The following is a 16758-nucleotide window of genomic DNA, read 5'->3' as shown; positions in this document are numbered from 1 at the left end:
ATTTTTTAGTTTTATTAATTATTTGTTCTTTTTTGCTTTGTAGTCGAAAACAACCACCACTACAAACAGTTAGGTTTATTACTAATTACCAATCAACAACCTTATTTTCAACTATTATTACTATTACTATTACTATTTATATTATTTAATATTATTCAAAAAATTTATGATTACTATTACTATTATTATTAAACTGAATTAATAATACTAATAATATTATTTATTTTTAAGCTTTTGTTATGTAATAAATATATATATATAAAATGTTTAATTAAAACTCAATGATAATATGAGTGATATGTTTAATTATAAAAATAAAATAAAATAAATAATAAAAATGATAATTTTAAAAAATAATGTAATAAAACAAAAAAAAAAAAATCAAAACGTTTATTAAGTTTGTCTTGTTATAAATAAATAAATAAATAAATACTGTTGTATTCCAACTAATAATCAAAATTGGGTACAAAAAAATAGGATTGTTTTGTTTTTTTTTTTTTTTTTTTTTAAAACATCATTTTTTTTTAAATTTTATTTAATTTTTTTTTATAATTATTTGTCAAAAAATTTTCAGGTGATCGTTGTTGTTTTTTGATAATCTAACCATCAAGAAAAATAAATTAAAAAATAATAATAATTAAAATAATCAAAAACAATGATGATTTCATTTTTCAGATTTACATTTATTATTATTTTATTTATTTTTATTTATTTAATTTTATTTAATTTTTGATTATTCTTAGCAAGTTGTTAGTTTGGAATAAAAGAATAAGGTAATTCAGATGATGTTGAACAATTGGAAGACGATGTTGATGATGATGATGTTGATGTCGATGATGCTGTTATTAATGGTGTTGTAATTGGTGTTGTTATTGGTGATGATGAGGAGGTTGTCGATGAAAATGATAAATCAGATGATACACTCGTTGTTCTCCTGTTGATGGAGCTATTGAAATCATCTTTTATTACTAGATATCGATATTCTCTATTCCTTTTATAGCAAACCAATACTACATGTATAATCAAGGATACAATACAAATGAAAGGTGATATTATTAAAAGTGAAAGAAAAATTATATTGTCTTCTGACCCAATTGAACAATTATTACTATTACTATTACTATTATCACTAATACTACCAGTTGTTATTGTTGCTGTTGAAGAAGAAGAAGACGATGATGATGATGAAATGGTTGAAATCATAGCTGGAGAAGTGGATGAAGAAGTTGTTGAAATTGTTAAAATTGATGTAGTTGTTGATGATGTGCTATTGCTATCATTGTTACTGTTACTATTACTGTTATTATCACTGTCACTGCTGTCGTCACCTGAACTGGAATCATCTGATGGTGTTGGACATTCAAAGTAACCATTAATCGAAGTGATACAACTGTTACACTCCATTGTAGAAACCGAATAGTTTTGTGATAAACACTCGGTGTCAGAGTCATAATCATAGACCTGAAGGTCAGAGTCTGTAAATTGAACGACACCACTGAATAAAACATCTCCGGAACATTGATCGTAAATAGGAATACATTGATCTAAAAGATATTGTTGGCAATTGATTTCTCCTTTACATTGCTCGCCATTACAATATCCACAAAAAGTAACTGACTCCATATTTATTATATCATTATTATTTCTATCAAATCCATCTTTTGATAAACTATTTACTATATTAAAATCTACAAATAAAATAATTATAAAAAATAAATATTTTTTTAAAAGATACATTTCTCTAAATAAAAAAATTTACTATCATTATCCATTTCTATTAATAATAAATTAAATCCTAATATTAGGATTAAATCAATCTTAAAATATAGAAATCAATTAGTAACTTTATTAACTACTCAATTTTAAACTTTCACATCCGAAGTAGTAAAACAACCAATAGAAATATGAGTTTTGAAAAAATAAATTTGGTTGGTCAGTTGTAAAATAAAAATAAATTTACAATTTTTAAAGAGAATATAATCAAAAGTATATATCTTTGTAATTTCATTAAAGAGAAAAACCAAATTGAATTTTAATTAAAAAAAAAAAATATTTATCTTTTAATTCATTATTGAAATTTCATTTAATAATTTATTTTTTTACTTTTATTTGTTGAAAAATTCACTGATGAGAATGTCATAAGTATATTCATCAATTAAAACTAAAAAAAAAAACTATAATTAAAGGTAATATAATAATATATAAATAGAGCAACACATTGATTTAAACAAATCACTTCTCAAAGCAATTTGCTTTGATCATGTGTAGTATCTGTTCTAGAAAGCTTAATCTCTTTCTGCGGTCACACGTTGACTGCTTAATTGATTAAACTAATTTATCTAGAGGGACCGAAACATTATGATATGGGCTTGCTCATATCGTTTCAGTCATGTATTTGCTCTGTATTGCACAAAATCAGAGATTCAAAGGTACACCTCATCATCAAAATAAAAATTAAAGATAAAAAACAATAATTATTTAGATAAAATAAAGTTAAATAGAATTTATTCTAATGTACATGATAAATAAGTTTAATTTTTTAAAAGAACTCTTCTTTTACAACTAAACCATTGTTATTCCATTGTTGAATAGCCCATTGAGTCTTCTTGATGTTGTGACCACCATAAGTGAAATCCATATACATTTCATAAGCAGTGTTGTTTCCATCAACCAAAACTTTGAGAACTAAATAATAGTTAATTTAAATATTTAAAATACAGATTAATATTAACTATTAATAACTAAATCTATCGATATCAAACATACGTTTTGCTTCATGGATGGTTGCATTGTTGACAAAAGCTTCCTCAGCTTTTCTGTTTTGATCTTTTCCAACTCTGTTTGTTGAATCACCTTTCTCATACATCACAACATCATCAGCATAGTATTTTTCGAAAATCTCCAAAATCTTATTTTCTTGGATACCTTTGATGATTGCATTAATGTTTTCTCTGATATTGACTGACATTCCTATAGATTTTTTTAATATTTTGATTTTTGTAATTTACTTTTGATATTTATTTATTTATATTGTATTTATATATTTGATTTGATGAATGAATGAAATTTTATAATGAATTGATTCAATTTATATCTTTTTAATTGGAAGATTCAAGAGCAACACAGCCCAACCTAATAATAAAAAACATTCTTGAAGTGGGTGTTCCGGAATCAAATGTCTTTTTTTCACACAAGAAACATCAAAAGTTGTAAAAAAAATCTGGATTCCGGAACAAAATCATCAAAGTGTGGTCTATTTCGATGCAACAGAGTTCTATTACTTTAAATTCTATTACTTTACCAAATAAGGTAGTTATAAAATTTAAATTATTTGTTTTTTTTTTAATTTTTAGGCTACAATAGTTATCCATATTACAAAAATGGGTAAGAATAAAGAAAGTATTCTACGAAACAGTATATAAAACATAAAAATCAATCAACCATATTTAGCTTATCTATTTCTTTTTTTAAATTGATTTTTGTAATTCTACAAATAATTTAGATTTATAAATCATGATTATAGAGAGTAAGTAAGACGATAGATGAGCGATTTTGGTTGAGCAGATTTTTGTTCAATATTTTAATAATTATTATTAGATGATATATTTATTATTTATTTTACAAAAGAACTTATTTTGATTAAGTGCAAGTATGAATTATAACATGTTAATTGTAATGTTTGAGTGCACCACTTGATTATAAAAAGAATATTTGATCATTTCAAATTTTTTTTTCTTTCGTTTGATTCGGTTTTTTTTTATTATTTTTTTTTTTAATTAAAAAATATTTGTTGTTTGTTGATATCTATCTACCTCAACATTAATTATACATATAAAAAATGGTTAGACCACTTAAATATCATGAACAAAAGCTTTTAAAGAAACATAACTTTGTACATTATAGAAAAGAGAATGTCAAAGATGTAGAGAATATAAATAGATTCGGTTTAACTGGTAAAGAAGAATATGCTGCGTATGTATTATTATTACTATTATTATTATTATTACTAGTACTTAATAATTGTTTAATTAATTCATATATATTTACTTTACTAATTGGTTGTTGTTGTTGTTTTATTAATTAATAACAATATAGTTATACAAAATTAGTTGGATCGATTCAAAAGATTTTACATTTGGTACAAGAGTTGGACGATAAAGATCCAATGAAGAAACAGATTACAGATACACTATGTGAGAAACTATACGATATGGGTGTTATTGATTCAAAGACAACGTTTTCACTGACAAAGATCTGTCAAGCATCATTTTGTAGAAGAAGAATTAATGTTTTGTTAGTACAACTTAAATATGCACAGAATCTTGCTAATGCCGCCAGTATAGTTCAACACGGTCGTATGTTTTATCTTTTAATTATTATTGCAATATGTGTATTAATCTATTCTATTTATTTATCTATCTATTTAGACATAAGAATAGGACCAGAAGTTATTACAGATCCAGCTTTAATTGTTACAAGAAAATTCCAAGATCTACTGACATGGGTTGATAACTCATCGATGAGAAAGAAGGTATTACAATACAACAACGAATACGATGACTATGAATTGTTACAATAAATTAAATAAACAAATCATAACAAGCAAAACATAAATCAAATCATATCAATCTTTAAATTAAATTTATATATATATTAAAGATTAGTAAGTAAATAAGACAAGTAAATTTTGTTTGTTTGTTTGTGTTTATAAAAGAGGCGTTGATATATAAATCATTATTTATTAAAAGAATGAAAGATATATATATATATTTGGGTTTGTTTTGTTTTGGTTGGTTGGTTGGTGGATTATTTACAATTTGCATATTATTTTTGATTTAGAAGTTATTAAGTTAGTTATTAAATTAGTTATTATTAAAAGTTACAATAAGATTTGATTGAAATAATCTGTAAATGAAAATGTGTTGTTGATAAGATTATTGTTTGGTTCTGAAATGAGGGGTGAAGGTGGTGGTTCAATGAGATCTGAGTCCATGTTGCAACCATTATAGTTGATATCATCAAGATAATCTGGAACAATACTAATTAAACTCTTATTATTATTGTTGTTGTTACTATTATTATTGTTGTTGGTATTATCGTAATTTGAGAAATCAATTTCATCGTAGGAATTCTCGTAGAGTGTACTGGTGTCGTTGCTGTGGCCACAAAGATGATTGGATGCCGGTGTCATAATCATCGATTTAATCATTTGGTTGCTCATCTTGTTCTCGATACTCAATGGGATCTTTGGTGCCGGATACATTACGTCGATGCGTGGAACAGGTTCCGAGACTTCTCCGGCAACTGGTGACGACGATAATTCCTTCAATGTTGGTGTTGGTGTTGTTGGTGTCGGTGTTGGTGTTACCAATTTCTTCTTATTCTCCATTGGTTTAATCAATTGAGAATTCAATTTCTTAAAGGAAGTGGACGAGGACGATGAGGACGGTACAAACAAGATATTTGGATGCGCCGGTGTCAATGACTTTGGAGTAGCGTTGGCGGTTGTTGTCGTTTGGAGTATTATCTTTTTGTTCTTGGTTGACAATTGATGGTGGGGAGTAACACTTGCATTGGTAAGATCTCTGAAGGCACCTCTGGGTGTGTTGGTTCCGGCCAGTACCGACTTTTGCTTGGTGGAACTCAATCCCGGAGTCGATGATCCACCTCCTCCACTACCCGATTTCGACTTGATTGTCATCGGTGCATTCTCTTTTAAATCTGTATGATTTAAATTAAATGAAACTGTTGAAATCATGATATTTCTCTATACTATTATTCTTTAATATATATATATATATAACTAATTAATTGAAGATTCTTTTTTTTTTTTTTAATGCTTTTTGAAAAAAAATAATATGAAACTGTTGTTTTGTGTTTGTGTTTAATTGATTGATTGATTGATTGATGTAGTGTCGTGTAGTGTAGTTGTTATTTGACAACTTTATAGTTTTGAATTTAATAAGAGATATTTATTAAAATCAAATTTGATTGAGAGATTGAATATATATTTTTATTAAAATTGATATTTATAAAAATAAATAAATTACTATTATTCTTTATAATTAATATTTATATAAAAATAAGTTATTTTCTTTTAACACAAACTAAAAACCTCCCTTTTATTCTGCCAAAATTTGGTTGTAACGGATAATTTTTCAAATTTTAAATTTGAACTTGACAATTTTTTGATTCATTAAGAGATGAGTTTAATTTGTATCTTTTGACTTAACAATATATTCATGTAATTAAATTATGAACATTTATTTAAATGATATAATTTTTTAAAAAATATCATTTTTATTTTTTTTGCATTAAACTTCAAATGTTATACTATGATTTATAACATTTGAAATAAAATAAACTACTTTTAAATGTAGATAAGTTTAATGATTGATCAATTTGATTTATTTGATTGATATCTTTTTGTTTTAATTATCAATCCGGAAAAAGGTATCATATTAATTAAACACTCATCATACACCAAATATCAAGCTAAATTATTTTTTTTTAAAAATTTTTTTTTCAAGTTTTTTTTTTTTTTAAATAACTTCAAAACATTAATTGAATTTGTTTTATTTATATAAACAGTCATTTCGTATCTTTTAAAAAATAACAATAAAATAAATCAATTGATTGTTATTATTCACAATATATATTTATATCATATTTTTATATATTTAGATAAATAAATATTACTCTTTTTTATTTTTATTTTATTTTTATTTTTTTTTTAATTCAACTTTTAAAACAATTGATTAAAAAAGATTGAAAGATGGTTAGATCACCAGAGAGAGGAGACGGACACGATGACTATGACGGGTATGATAATGAGTATGCACATTACTATTAATTGAAAAACATTTAAATTTATTAACCGACCTGTCACTCTCTAATATTATTATTACTGCTATTGCTATCGTTATCGAAAATAAAGAGATAGAGCGATGTCACCAGTAGATCGTGAAACCGATACCAAGTCATCGTCATCCTCTTCAAAGCCTGCCGGTATGAGTGACGAAGATTGGAAGAACAGAGGTAATTCACTACATGTCGCCGGTTTCAGTTTGAAGCTAAAAGATGAAGAACTAAAAGATAAATTCACTTCTTTTGGAAAGGTAAGTGGTGTCACTATTGTTAATAGCATCAATATTGTACAATACAATAAAATACTAACAACAATAACAACAATGTTTACTTGTAGATTTTAGAATGTGTAGTTATGGTCGATCCAAACACCAAGATTTCAAGAGGATTCGGTTTCATTACATTCGGATCTGCCGATGAAGCTGACGAAGCCATTCGTATTATGGATGGTTCTAAAATTGATGGAAACGTCATCAAAGTATCAAAGGTAACGAATCAATCAACAATACTACATAATACAAATAATACGAACAACTTAACGACAAGCAACAAACAAACATCACATACAATAATACAACTATTACCTACTTGTCAACTATTATCATCTTTACGCACCCTTTCATATCATCAATATTCACCATTCAATAATCATTGAATCCAACCATCAACACTGCACCAACAATGTACAAGTGTTAAATCTTTTTTTTTTTTTCTTTTTTGTCAGCAATACATTACATAAACAACGTTATATTTTTATGTTATGATACACTTTTAACTACTAACCCTTCTTCTCCTCTTCCTCTTCCTCTTTCTTTTTTTCTTCCTTTAATCTTCTATACTTATATGTATATATATATATCTATCTATTTATAAATATCTATATATATAATATCTATATTAGTATCAATATTTATTAACTCATCTTCTAAGTATAGCGTATACTCTTAATTCTATATATTTTTAAATAGATCTAATCTTTATTAATTCTAGCTATTTTTGATATAATATTATGATAATAATGATAATTTGTTTACAACTGTTCAGCCATACAAATATACAATATTACAACCATATACATAAACACACAACAACTGTCAACCAAGTTTACAGCTGTAATATTCAATTCAACAATGATAATACAATCAATACAATACAATACAATACCAAAGATGCAATATCAAATACAATACAAAAAAAAAAAAAAAACAAAAACAATACACAATTTAAAAGATACAAACAAACAATATTCATTCACTATAATTATACACCTACCTATGCTGCGTTTCACTACACAACAACAACAACAACAATAACAACAAGTTGATCGATCTCATCAACAACATTCAATTAAAGATTGAGGCTCAATCTCACACAACCCAACCTAATTAATTAATTCTCTTCTTCTTCCAACTATATAATCATATATCTATTTATAATTATATATATTACAAAAAAAAAAAAAAACAACAATACATTACAAATTCTATACAATACAATTATATTACCTTATCAAATTATTATAGTCAAAGAGATCAAAGCCAAGAGATAGTACACCAGGTGAATATATGGGAAGTGATCGTAGAAAGAGAATGGGTATGCAAACAAAACAAAACATTGAATCAATAAAGGAGAAGTTTGTATTAACATATTATATTTTATTAACATGTAATTGTAGCACCAAGACCATATAATCCTTACCCATATCCATATCCAACCAAGTATCCACCCTATCCACCACCATACGGAGGTGTCGGTGGTTACTATGGTTATGGATCGTATCCATATCAGTATCCAACTGCTACCACTGGATACGGTGGTGGCGGTGGTGGTGGAAGTGGTAAATCGAGCTACGATCAAGGCAGATATTCACCATATATGAGAGTGGACAGCAGTTCTAGATACGACAGATCGACTCGAGACTATGATAGAAGCGATCGTGATAGAAGCGACCGTGACAGAGACAGAGGAAGTGATCGTGATAGAAGTGATCGTGACAGAGACAGAGATCACACCCGTGGTAGATATGATTGATAAACAAACATGAACACAGCAAGCGGTGTGTGCATCTCAATCCTGATATTATTATTTCTAACCCAAAAACAAAACAAAACAAAAATGAACAAAAATGAGATGTGCTCCATATACCAATTAAGAAATATGATAATTAATCTAAAATTAAATTAAAAAAAACATCTTTTTTTTTGCCCAAACAAAAAAATAAAAATATATTAAACATTTTCTTTTCTCAAAAATATCTACACAGTTCATGAATATTCAAATCAAAATAATAACAATAATAATAATGTCCATTATTTGCAATAAATTATTTGTATAGCTTTTATTTTTATTTTTTATTTACAATTTATTGAATTGACTATTCTAGTACTTGGTCCACCATCCTTTGGCATTAATGATTTCTTCCATTCGGCGTGGTAATGATTGATATAACTCATCGATAGTATCTGGTCCAATCATCTCCCATTCTTCGAGAATGACATCCTCGAATTTTGCTAGAGGTTCGACAGCCATTCTTCTCTTTACTCTTCGTTTGAGTATCGCCCATACGTTATCAATAATATTGATGTCTGGTGAGTTGTCTGGTAGATATAAATATTTGATCTTGTGTCTGTTCATATAATTGACCACCGACTTTGCCTTGTGGATGGAACAGTTATCCATTGCCAGTATGTAGTTAGCTCTAGCGAACTCATAGTAGTTGAGTGATTGAATGTATGCATCTCTGAGTATCTCTGTGTATTGTTCCTGTTTGAGGGTACCTTCTATTTCGCTTAGAAATCCTTCTCCTAATTTGGTAATACACCCCCAGAGATTGAACGACTTTCCACCTCGCATCCTTGTAATTCTATCTTTACCAAATCGTCCATTTCGATTAAAAACACAACTGCTAAACTTTCGGTAGTTTTTGAAATTTGATTCAACAATTGTTGACTCACCAGAGAACACCAGTTGTTTCCATTGCTCTACTGTCCAGTTCCTGTGTGCCATTGCAAAATCCAATCTTATCTCGGCATGTTTTGCTGTTAGATCAAACTTTCGAGATAAACTTTTATACTCCAAACCCTCCTCTCTTAGTATATTCCCAATACGTGATAAACTGATATTCAAACCATATGTTGCTGCAAGTCGGTTCTTTATTTCGGACAAAGATACGCATTCTCTTTGGCACACCCATCTCTTCATTGCTCTTCTTGTTCTATCCGAAACTCTTCTTGGTCGACCTATTTTGCTTCTATCATGAAGATGACCCAACTCATTATATCTATCGATGGTTCTTTTTACTGTAGATCGAGATATACCGAACAACGATGCAAGGCGACGCTTACTGCAACCTCTGTTGCTGCCTTCAATTATTCTTTGTCGTATTAATTCATCTATTGACATTTTTGTTATTATTAAAATGTATGAAAGACATTCTTTAAATATATTATATTGTTGATTTTTAAAGATTTATTTAAATAAAAAATAATTATATTTAAAAAAAAAATACTAAATAAAGGTATTTGTTGATTTTCTCATTTTTTTTTGTCCAAAAATAGAAATAATCATTTTAATAAATAATATTTTTATATTGATTATTGAATTATATATATTTGATATCTGATAATCAAACTCTACTACCTGTACAATAGTTTGATGTTATGTTAAACTATCATAAGAATGTAAAGAACACAACACAATCAATTATTATAGAAGTTCAAAAAAAGAATGTGAATGATGATGAACTCTTTAAATCTATATTAAGGTTGATTTTTTGATCGTTTGGAATAGGTATCAAATCAGATGGATCCAATTTGGGAACATGGTTTTGGATTGTATTACACAAAAACATTCCTTTCTTTCCAAGAGGTGGGTATAACCTCTTAAAAAATTTTTATAAAAAAATATCATCATAATTGGATTGTTCTAAAAAAAAATGAGAAAAGTTGCATAGCAAAATCATATAAACCACCAAATTTTTGAAAAAAAACATAAAAAGAAGCAAAAAAAAGTAAATTAAAATAAAAAGGAAACACTTTCATTCAAAAATTAAGATCTATTCAAATTGTTTAGTTTTTTTAATTTAAAATAGTCTTTTTAAAAATACATATAATTAATTAATTAGAGTTATATATATATTATTTTTATTATTTATTTATTTTTGTAATTTTAGTAAAATCATTCTATATTGTTTTTTTGTTTTGTTTTTTTTTAGAAATAGTAATATTTATTTATAGTTAGTTAATAACATTTTATTTATTTAAACATTATTATTAGTTTTATCATCATTATTATTAGTTTATTTATCAAATTTGATTAGATTTGAAGTTTTTTAAGTTTAGTAGTTATCAGAAAATAATAATAAACAAATAAATAAAAATTAATTTTAAGAAATAAGTTTTTTTTGTTTGAAAAAAAATGGGATTACGTGTATGTTTCTTTTCTACTTTACTTCATTTATTTGAATATTTACTTATTTGCATTTACATTGTAAAATTAAACAAAAAATATATGTATTATATAGATAAAAGTAACAGATCAAGAGAGAAATAGTCGTGACCATGAAGGAACTTTGATGAAACATCAGGGTGCTATGAAGGGTTGGACAAGATTCTGGACGGTCATCACAGGTAATCGATTGTTTTATTTCAAATATAAGGGTGATAGTATTTGCAAGGGATTAATCGTTCTCGATTCAAAGTCATTGGTTCACAAGGTGAAGGATATGGAATTCAACATTACCACCTACACCAACGGTAAGCCACACACCGACCAGTTCCACTGCGATACTACAGCGGAGCTAACTCAATGGATCAATGTCATTCAATCAAACATCAACAAGTTGTCCAATCCAAGCTCTGCTGGAGTTGTCGTGGCATCCACTTCCGTTGGTACCATCAAAGTGAATGGAATGACAGTGACAACTACCACTTCCTATCCACCACAACCAATAATGCAACAACAATATCAACCTGCATTATCACCTCCACATCCACATCAATATCAACAACAACCACCACAACAACAATATTACTATCCACAACCACCACAGCCACAATACCAACCACAACAATACCAACCACAACAATATCAACAACAACAATATCAACAACAGCCACCACCTCCACATAATTATGTAGCACCATTATCTCCACCACATCCACAACATCAACAACAACAACAACAACAGCAACAATATCAACCACCACAAGCTCCACAACCACAATTGTATCCATCTCAACAACAATTGGGTGAGTTACCATATGATCCTTCACCATCTGCACCTTCTGCACCATCTGCACCACCATCGGCAACACCAACCAATCCGACATCGAAATATAATAAACCACTTCCAACTCCAGGACAAGGTAATTTCAATAATAATAACAATAACAATAGCAATAACAGTGCAGTTTCATTGACTAAAGCAAATCCACCTCAACTTCCACCACAACAACCAGGTCACTACAATCAACCACCTCCATCATTCTATCCACAACAACAACAACAAATGCAACCAGGTCAATATAGTCAATCTACACCACAATTATATCCTCAGCTACCACCACAACCACCCGCGAAACCACAGCACATGATGTCACAACCATCGATGGGAATGATGGCACCATCACCATTCGGCGCAGCCTATGGAGTGGCTGGAATGATGGCAGCACCTATCATGCCACAATCAGCGATTATCGATGGCAAGCTGATTCCACCGGTTGGAACGGTCATGGTTGCACCTCCACAGGGTGAGCTCATCGTTAGAATCATTTCGGCAAAGAATTTGGTTGCAGCGGATTCAAATGGCAAGTCTGATCCGGTAAGTTATAATAATAACAATTGACTAATCAATGCAAATTGATTGATATCCATTGTTATTAACATGACTCTTTCTTTATTAATTATAGTATGTCATCTTGCGACTTCCAAACTCACACGTCGAGCATCCAACAAAGACACGTATCATCCACAAGAACTTGAATCCCGTTTGGAACGAAGTGTTCACCATTCCAATCAACGATATTCAGCATCATATGTTGGTGTTGGAGGTGTACGACCACGACAAACTATCGACCGACGACATCATTGGATTCGTTGGAATCGACCTCTCGCTCTTGCCGATGGGAGCAGAGGTTGTCACCACTGAACAACTCTCCTACGTGCCACACGGTGAGATTCAAGTCGGATTGACAGCGGTCAACTTTGGAATTCAAAACTATCCACCAAACTACCCGCTCGACTACATTGGATGGCGACAATCGATACCGACCGTATCGAAACACGGCATGGAAAAGGAAAAGAAGGATTTGAAGCATCACCATCATAACAATAAACACAAGAAGGATAAATGTGAAGTGAAGAAACCTGGACCATACTCACATAACATCATTCACTCGAGATTCGAAATCGTCAACGGTTGGGTTAGAAAGAGAAAGACAACCTCAGAGAAAGTAGGAAAAGCAGCTAAAACAACAGGACTTGTAATTGGTGCAATTGCACTTGGTGCACTAAGTGGTTAGTTGATATGTGTTTTGTGTAAAATAAATAATAACAACAACAAACAATAAAATGGACTTCCATTTACATATGTTTTTACATAATAAAATTGATTCAAAAAAAGAACAAGAACAAAAAGAAAAATAATCAACATATTGTATATGTATTTGTTGTTTTTATTTTATTTTAAAATTGGTTTAGTATACCATTACTATTAGTGGTTTACTTTTAAAAACATATTTTAAGTTTTTCTTTATGACTTTTTTGGAAACTTGGTATTCTTTTAATACCCTTTTTTCATTACTATTGCTGAAACGGTGAAGCCAAGTTACTCTCTTCCTTAGCAGCATTGAGAATCTCTTGGCTATATCTGGATTTTCCAAACCTTGGGGACCGTAAATGAATGCCCGGAGACCATCGCCAAAGTGTCTCTTAAACGATTTACTGAGAGTAGTAGAGTCGACTCCTTTTTCTTTGGCAACTTCACCTTGATTTCTAAAAAAATCTTCAAACCCTACTTTACGAATATTATTATTATTATTTATATCGTTTTGGATATTATTGTTATTCTTATTCTTGTTATTATTTTTGTTTTTGTTTTTGTTTTTGTTTATGTTGATATTATCCTTCTTATTCTTGTTATTTTTAATGTGGTTATTTTTTTTAGGTATTTTGGTTTTGATATTATTATTATTATTGTTATTATTATATTCAGCTACAGGTACTTTTGAAAAGTCTAGCTCCACTTCAACAAAAGTAGGATAGTCTGAATGATTTTCGGTTTTGTCAGGGACTTGGCTATCAATCACACCACTATTGGACATCTCCCCATCTACAGTTTGTTGGATATTCTCCATATCGATATCAGAGGATTTCTCTTTACAGAAATTTTCGTTGTTTAGAATATCTTCAAAGAGTGTACCACCTAAATGATTTTCATCTAAAAAGAAAGATAACAAACAATGTTTATTATTTATATTATAGTTAATAAAGATAAAAAATTGTATCATTTTTTTGAAATACATACCTAATTCAAAGGTCATTTTTAAAATTTAACAGATGTTATGTGAAGATATATATCTTTGAATTTTGAATTGCTAACTATACAATGAAAAGGTTTTTTACACTCGTATTTATAGTTGACTACCATTCATACAAATTCAATTTTTAGGATATTTGTTGCTATTATAACAACTGTCAGTTGATCATTCCCTCCATCTTTCTAGATATTCAAGTTGTACATCATAGATCAGAGATTTGTTTTGGTTTGTCAAAGAACTTGGTTTTTGTCGGGCCACCAATAGTCATTTAGCTATTATTTAATTGATTGATTGGCTGATTGATTGATTGATTGACTGACCGATCCTGTTTAGTGTTTGGTTTAGCACCAGGCATTGCAAACTCTAAATTAAAATTAATTTAGCTCTTTTGAGGAGGCGGATTGATTTCTAAATGTGTTTTTCATTTTTAAAAGGTTAGGTGTTGTTTTGCAAATTCACACAAAAGCTATGCAAAATTTTTTTGGGGGAGGATAAAATGAAATTAAACAAATCGTCACTTTTCTTTAAAAAGAAATTTGTTTTTTTTTTTTTTTTTGATCAAAGCTCTGGTCAATCAACTCACCCATCTAAAAAAAAAAATAACAAAAATTAAAGGTAAAAACAAAAAAAAAAACGATAGGATTTGAGTTGTTTGTGTGTGCGTTGATTTTATTGCACTGAATCGACCAATAAAAACAATCTATTTTGGTTTTATTTAAAACAACAAGATATTATTATTATTATTGGTTACATATAGGTTTACATAGCACAAAATGAGAATGAGATAAATCCATTATCAAATCTCTCTCTAGTTGGATTAAAACCTTTTTATTTTTTGTTTTTTTCTGATGAATCACAAAACAAAACTATAATGATGGTCAAATTTCACTTTTTTTAAACACAATGAATTCCTGATTACTATGATTACTATGGATCCATTCCAAGATTTTAAAATTTTTTTTTTTAAAAATTTGTAAGGAAAAATAATTATAATTATTATAGGATAAATAAACAGTTATAATTTTAAAGTTATGTGATTCTTTTAAAAATATTAATAGTATTATTGGTTTGGACAAAAAACAAATGAATCATCTCTGAGCAAGTCAAGGAATCTTATAAGTCCAGATAGAATTGATGGGGGTGGTTAAGGTTTTTTTTAGGTAATATGAAACTTGACACTTTAAAAAAATAATATGGTAAAAAAACCAAATAAATCACAAAATCCGGAGTTTTTACCAAGATCTCAGATCAATTATTTTGAAAACATTTGGTTTTTGGGGATTGAGTTCAAAACAAAAAACAACCAAAAAAGAAAAATCAAACACGTTGTTTTTTTATTAGTTTCTTCAGAATTTTGCCTTCAGAATGGTCAAAAAAAAAACAAAAAAATTTTTGCTTGTTCATTCTTATTTCTAGGACCAACTCAGTAAAAACTTGATTGTTGTTTGTTGATCAGTTTGTATCAGCCAAACTAACAACTGTGGATTCAGTTCATGAAATAATCCCTGGTAACAGTATCGTCTCTTGTTTGTTTGTACAATGATATTGCAGTGTGTTGAAAAGTTTCCATACTTAGCATGTCAACGGTTTGATAAAAGAGTGAAATATCATCAGTTTGTAACCAATTGATAAATACCGAGTTCATATGAATCTCGAGATTGAATTTAAAAAAATAAAAAGAATAATTATTATTTATTTATTGTCATCCAACTTTTCTTTTGGGTCCAATAAGATAAATTGTGAAACAAACTGTTTTTCTTGTAACTTTAATATTTAAGTTTTTATTTGGGTCGACAAAAATAGAAAATCATGATAAAATGTACATTTTATTTAAATATATGATTGTTTTAGACTCTATCAATACTATTTTTAACTGATTAAAATGATTTTTATTTTAAAATGACTCATTGCTTGTTATTTTTATTATCTATTCTGATTCTCTTTTTTTTTATTATAAATTCCACCCTAGGGATATACAAGAATAGACCTGTGGATCAAATAAAATAAGAAGATTGGCAGAGAAACTTAAAAATAATCTATATACACAACATCTCAACATTTTGTTAATAAAGATCTTTCCCAATAAATAAATATAGATTTTTACTCTTTTTCTTAGAAGTAGAAATAAATACTTTTACTAAATCTATTGATTCTAATCTTATAAAAATAATGAATTCTATTCTTTAATGGAAAGAGTCCCTTTAACTTGTAAATTGATAGTTGTTTGAAAGTATTAAAGAGGTTCTATTGTTTCTCATCCTTTGATATACAAAAGATATTATTCCCTTACCCTTACCCTTACTTTTGTGAATATGTAATAAACAATGTTGGTTCTTTCAAAATACAAATTTTT

The 16758-nt window shown here is 28.3% G+C and overlaps 8 protein-coding genes across 8 annotated transcripts; 3 read left to right on the top strand and 5 right to left on the bottom strand.

Moving 5' to 3' along the window:
• Positions 1-750: 750 nt before the first annotated feature.
• Positions 751-1772, bottom strand: PPL_07426 (uncharacterized protein; the record flags this gene model as incomplete). Its single annotated transcript, XM_020578261.1, has 2 exons — positions 751-1688; positions 1760-1772. 2 exons carry the CDS (start codon positions 1770-1772, stop codon positions 751-753), a joined length of 951 nt encoding a protein of 316 aa, XP_020431856.1.
• A 513-nt stretch (positions 1773-2285) lies between these two features.
• On the bottom strand, positions 2286-2968 carry PPL_07425 (uncharacterized protein; the record flags this gene model as incomplete). Its single annotated transcript, XM_020578260.1, has 3 exons — positions 2286-2330; positions 2561-2685; positions 2743-2968. 3 exons carry the CDS (start codon positions 2966-2968, stop codon positions 2286-2288), a joined length of 396 nt encoding a protein of 131 aa, XP_020431855.1.
• Positions 2969-3838: 870 nt separating this feature from the next.
• Positions 3839-4579, top strand: imp3 (U3 small nucleolar ribonucleoprotein; the record flags this gene model as incomplete). Its single annotated transcript, XM_020578259.1, has 3 exons — positions 3839-3972; positions 4096-4355; positions 4428-4579. 3 exons carry the CDS (start codon positions 3839-3841, stop codon positions 4577-4579), a joined length of 546 nt encoding a protein of 181 aa, XP_020431854.1.
• Positions 4580-4879: 300 nt separating this feature from the next.
• Positions 4880-5758, bottom strand: PPL_07423 (uncharacterized protein; the record flags this gene model as incomplete). Its single annotated transcript, XM_020578258.1, has 1 exon — positions 4880-5758. The coding sequence occupies one exon, from the start codon at positions 5756-5758 to the stop codon at positions 4880-4882; it is 879 nt and encodes a 292-aa protein (XP_020431853.1).
• A 1017-nt stretch (positions 5759-6775) lies between these two features.
• On the top strand, positions 6776-8898 carry PPL_07422 (RNA recognition motif domain-containing protein; the record flags this gene model as incomplete). Its single annotated transcript, XM_020578257.1, has 5 exons — positions 6776-6834; positions 6938-7118; positions 7205-7354; positions 8391-8460; positions 8543-8898. 5 exons carry the CDS (start codon positions 6776-6778, stop codon positions 8896-8898), a joined length of 816 nt encoding a protein of 271 aa, XP_020431852.1.
• A 348-nt stretch (positions 8899-9246) lies between these two features.
• On the bottom strand, positions 9247-10269 carry PPL_07421 (uncharacterized protein; the record flags this gene model as incomplete). Its single annotated transcript, XM_020578256.1, has 2 exons — positions 9247-9671; positions 9822-10269. The coding sequence occupies 2 exons, from the start codon at positions 10267-10269 to the stop codon at positions 9247-9249; spliced, it is 873 nt and encodes a 290-aa protein (XP_020431851.1).
• Positions 10270-11283: 1014 nt separating this feature from the next.
• PPL_07420 (uncharacterized protein) lies at positions 11284-13388 on the top strand (the record flags this gene model as incomplete). The annotated part of the gene is made up of 3 exons (XM_020578255.1): positions 11284-11355; positions 11390-12688; positions 12777-13388. The coding sequence occupies 3 exons, from the start codon at positions 11284-11286 to the stop codon at positions 13386-13388; spliced, it is 1983 nt and encodes a 660-aa protein (XP_020431850.1).
• A 174-nt stretch (positions 13389-13562) lies between these two features.
• On the bottom strand, positions 13563-14408 carry PPL_07419 (uncharacterized protein; the record flags this gene model as incomplete). Its single annotated transcript, XM_020578254.1, has 2 exons — positions 13563-14305; positions 14393-14408. The coding sequence occupies 2 exons, from the start codon at positions 14406-14408 to the stop codon at positions 13563-13565; spliced, it is 759 nt and encodes a 252-aa protein (XP_020431849.1).
• Between the last annotated feature and the right edge of the window lie 2350 nt (positions 14409-16758).

The sequence above is a fragment of the Heterostelium album genome, assembly GCF_000004825.1.
Source record: "Heterostelium album PN500 unplaced genomic scaffold PPL_scaffold7, whole genome shotgun sequence".
Taxonomy (NCBI): Eukaryota; Evosea; class Eumycetozoa; order Acytosteliales; family Acytosteliaceae; genus Heterostelium; species Heterostelium album.
Note: the sequence above shows the minus strand (reverse complement) of the source record. Positions and strands in the feature narration are given on the sequence as shown.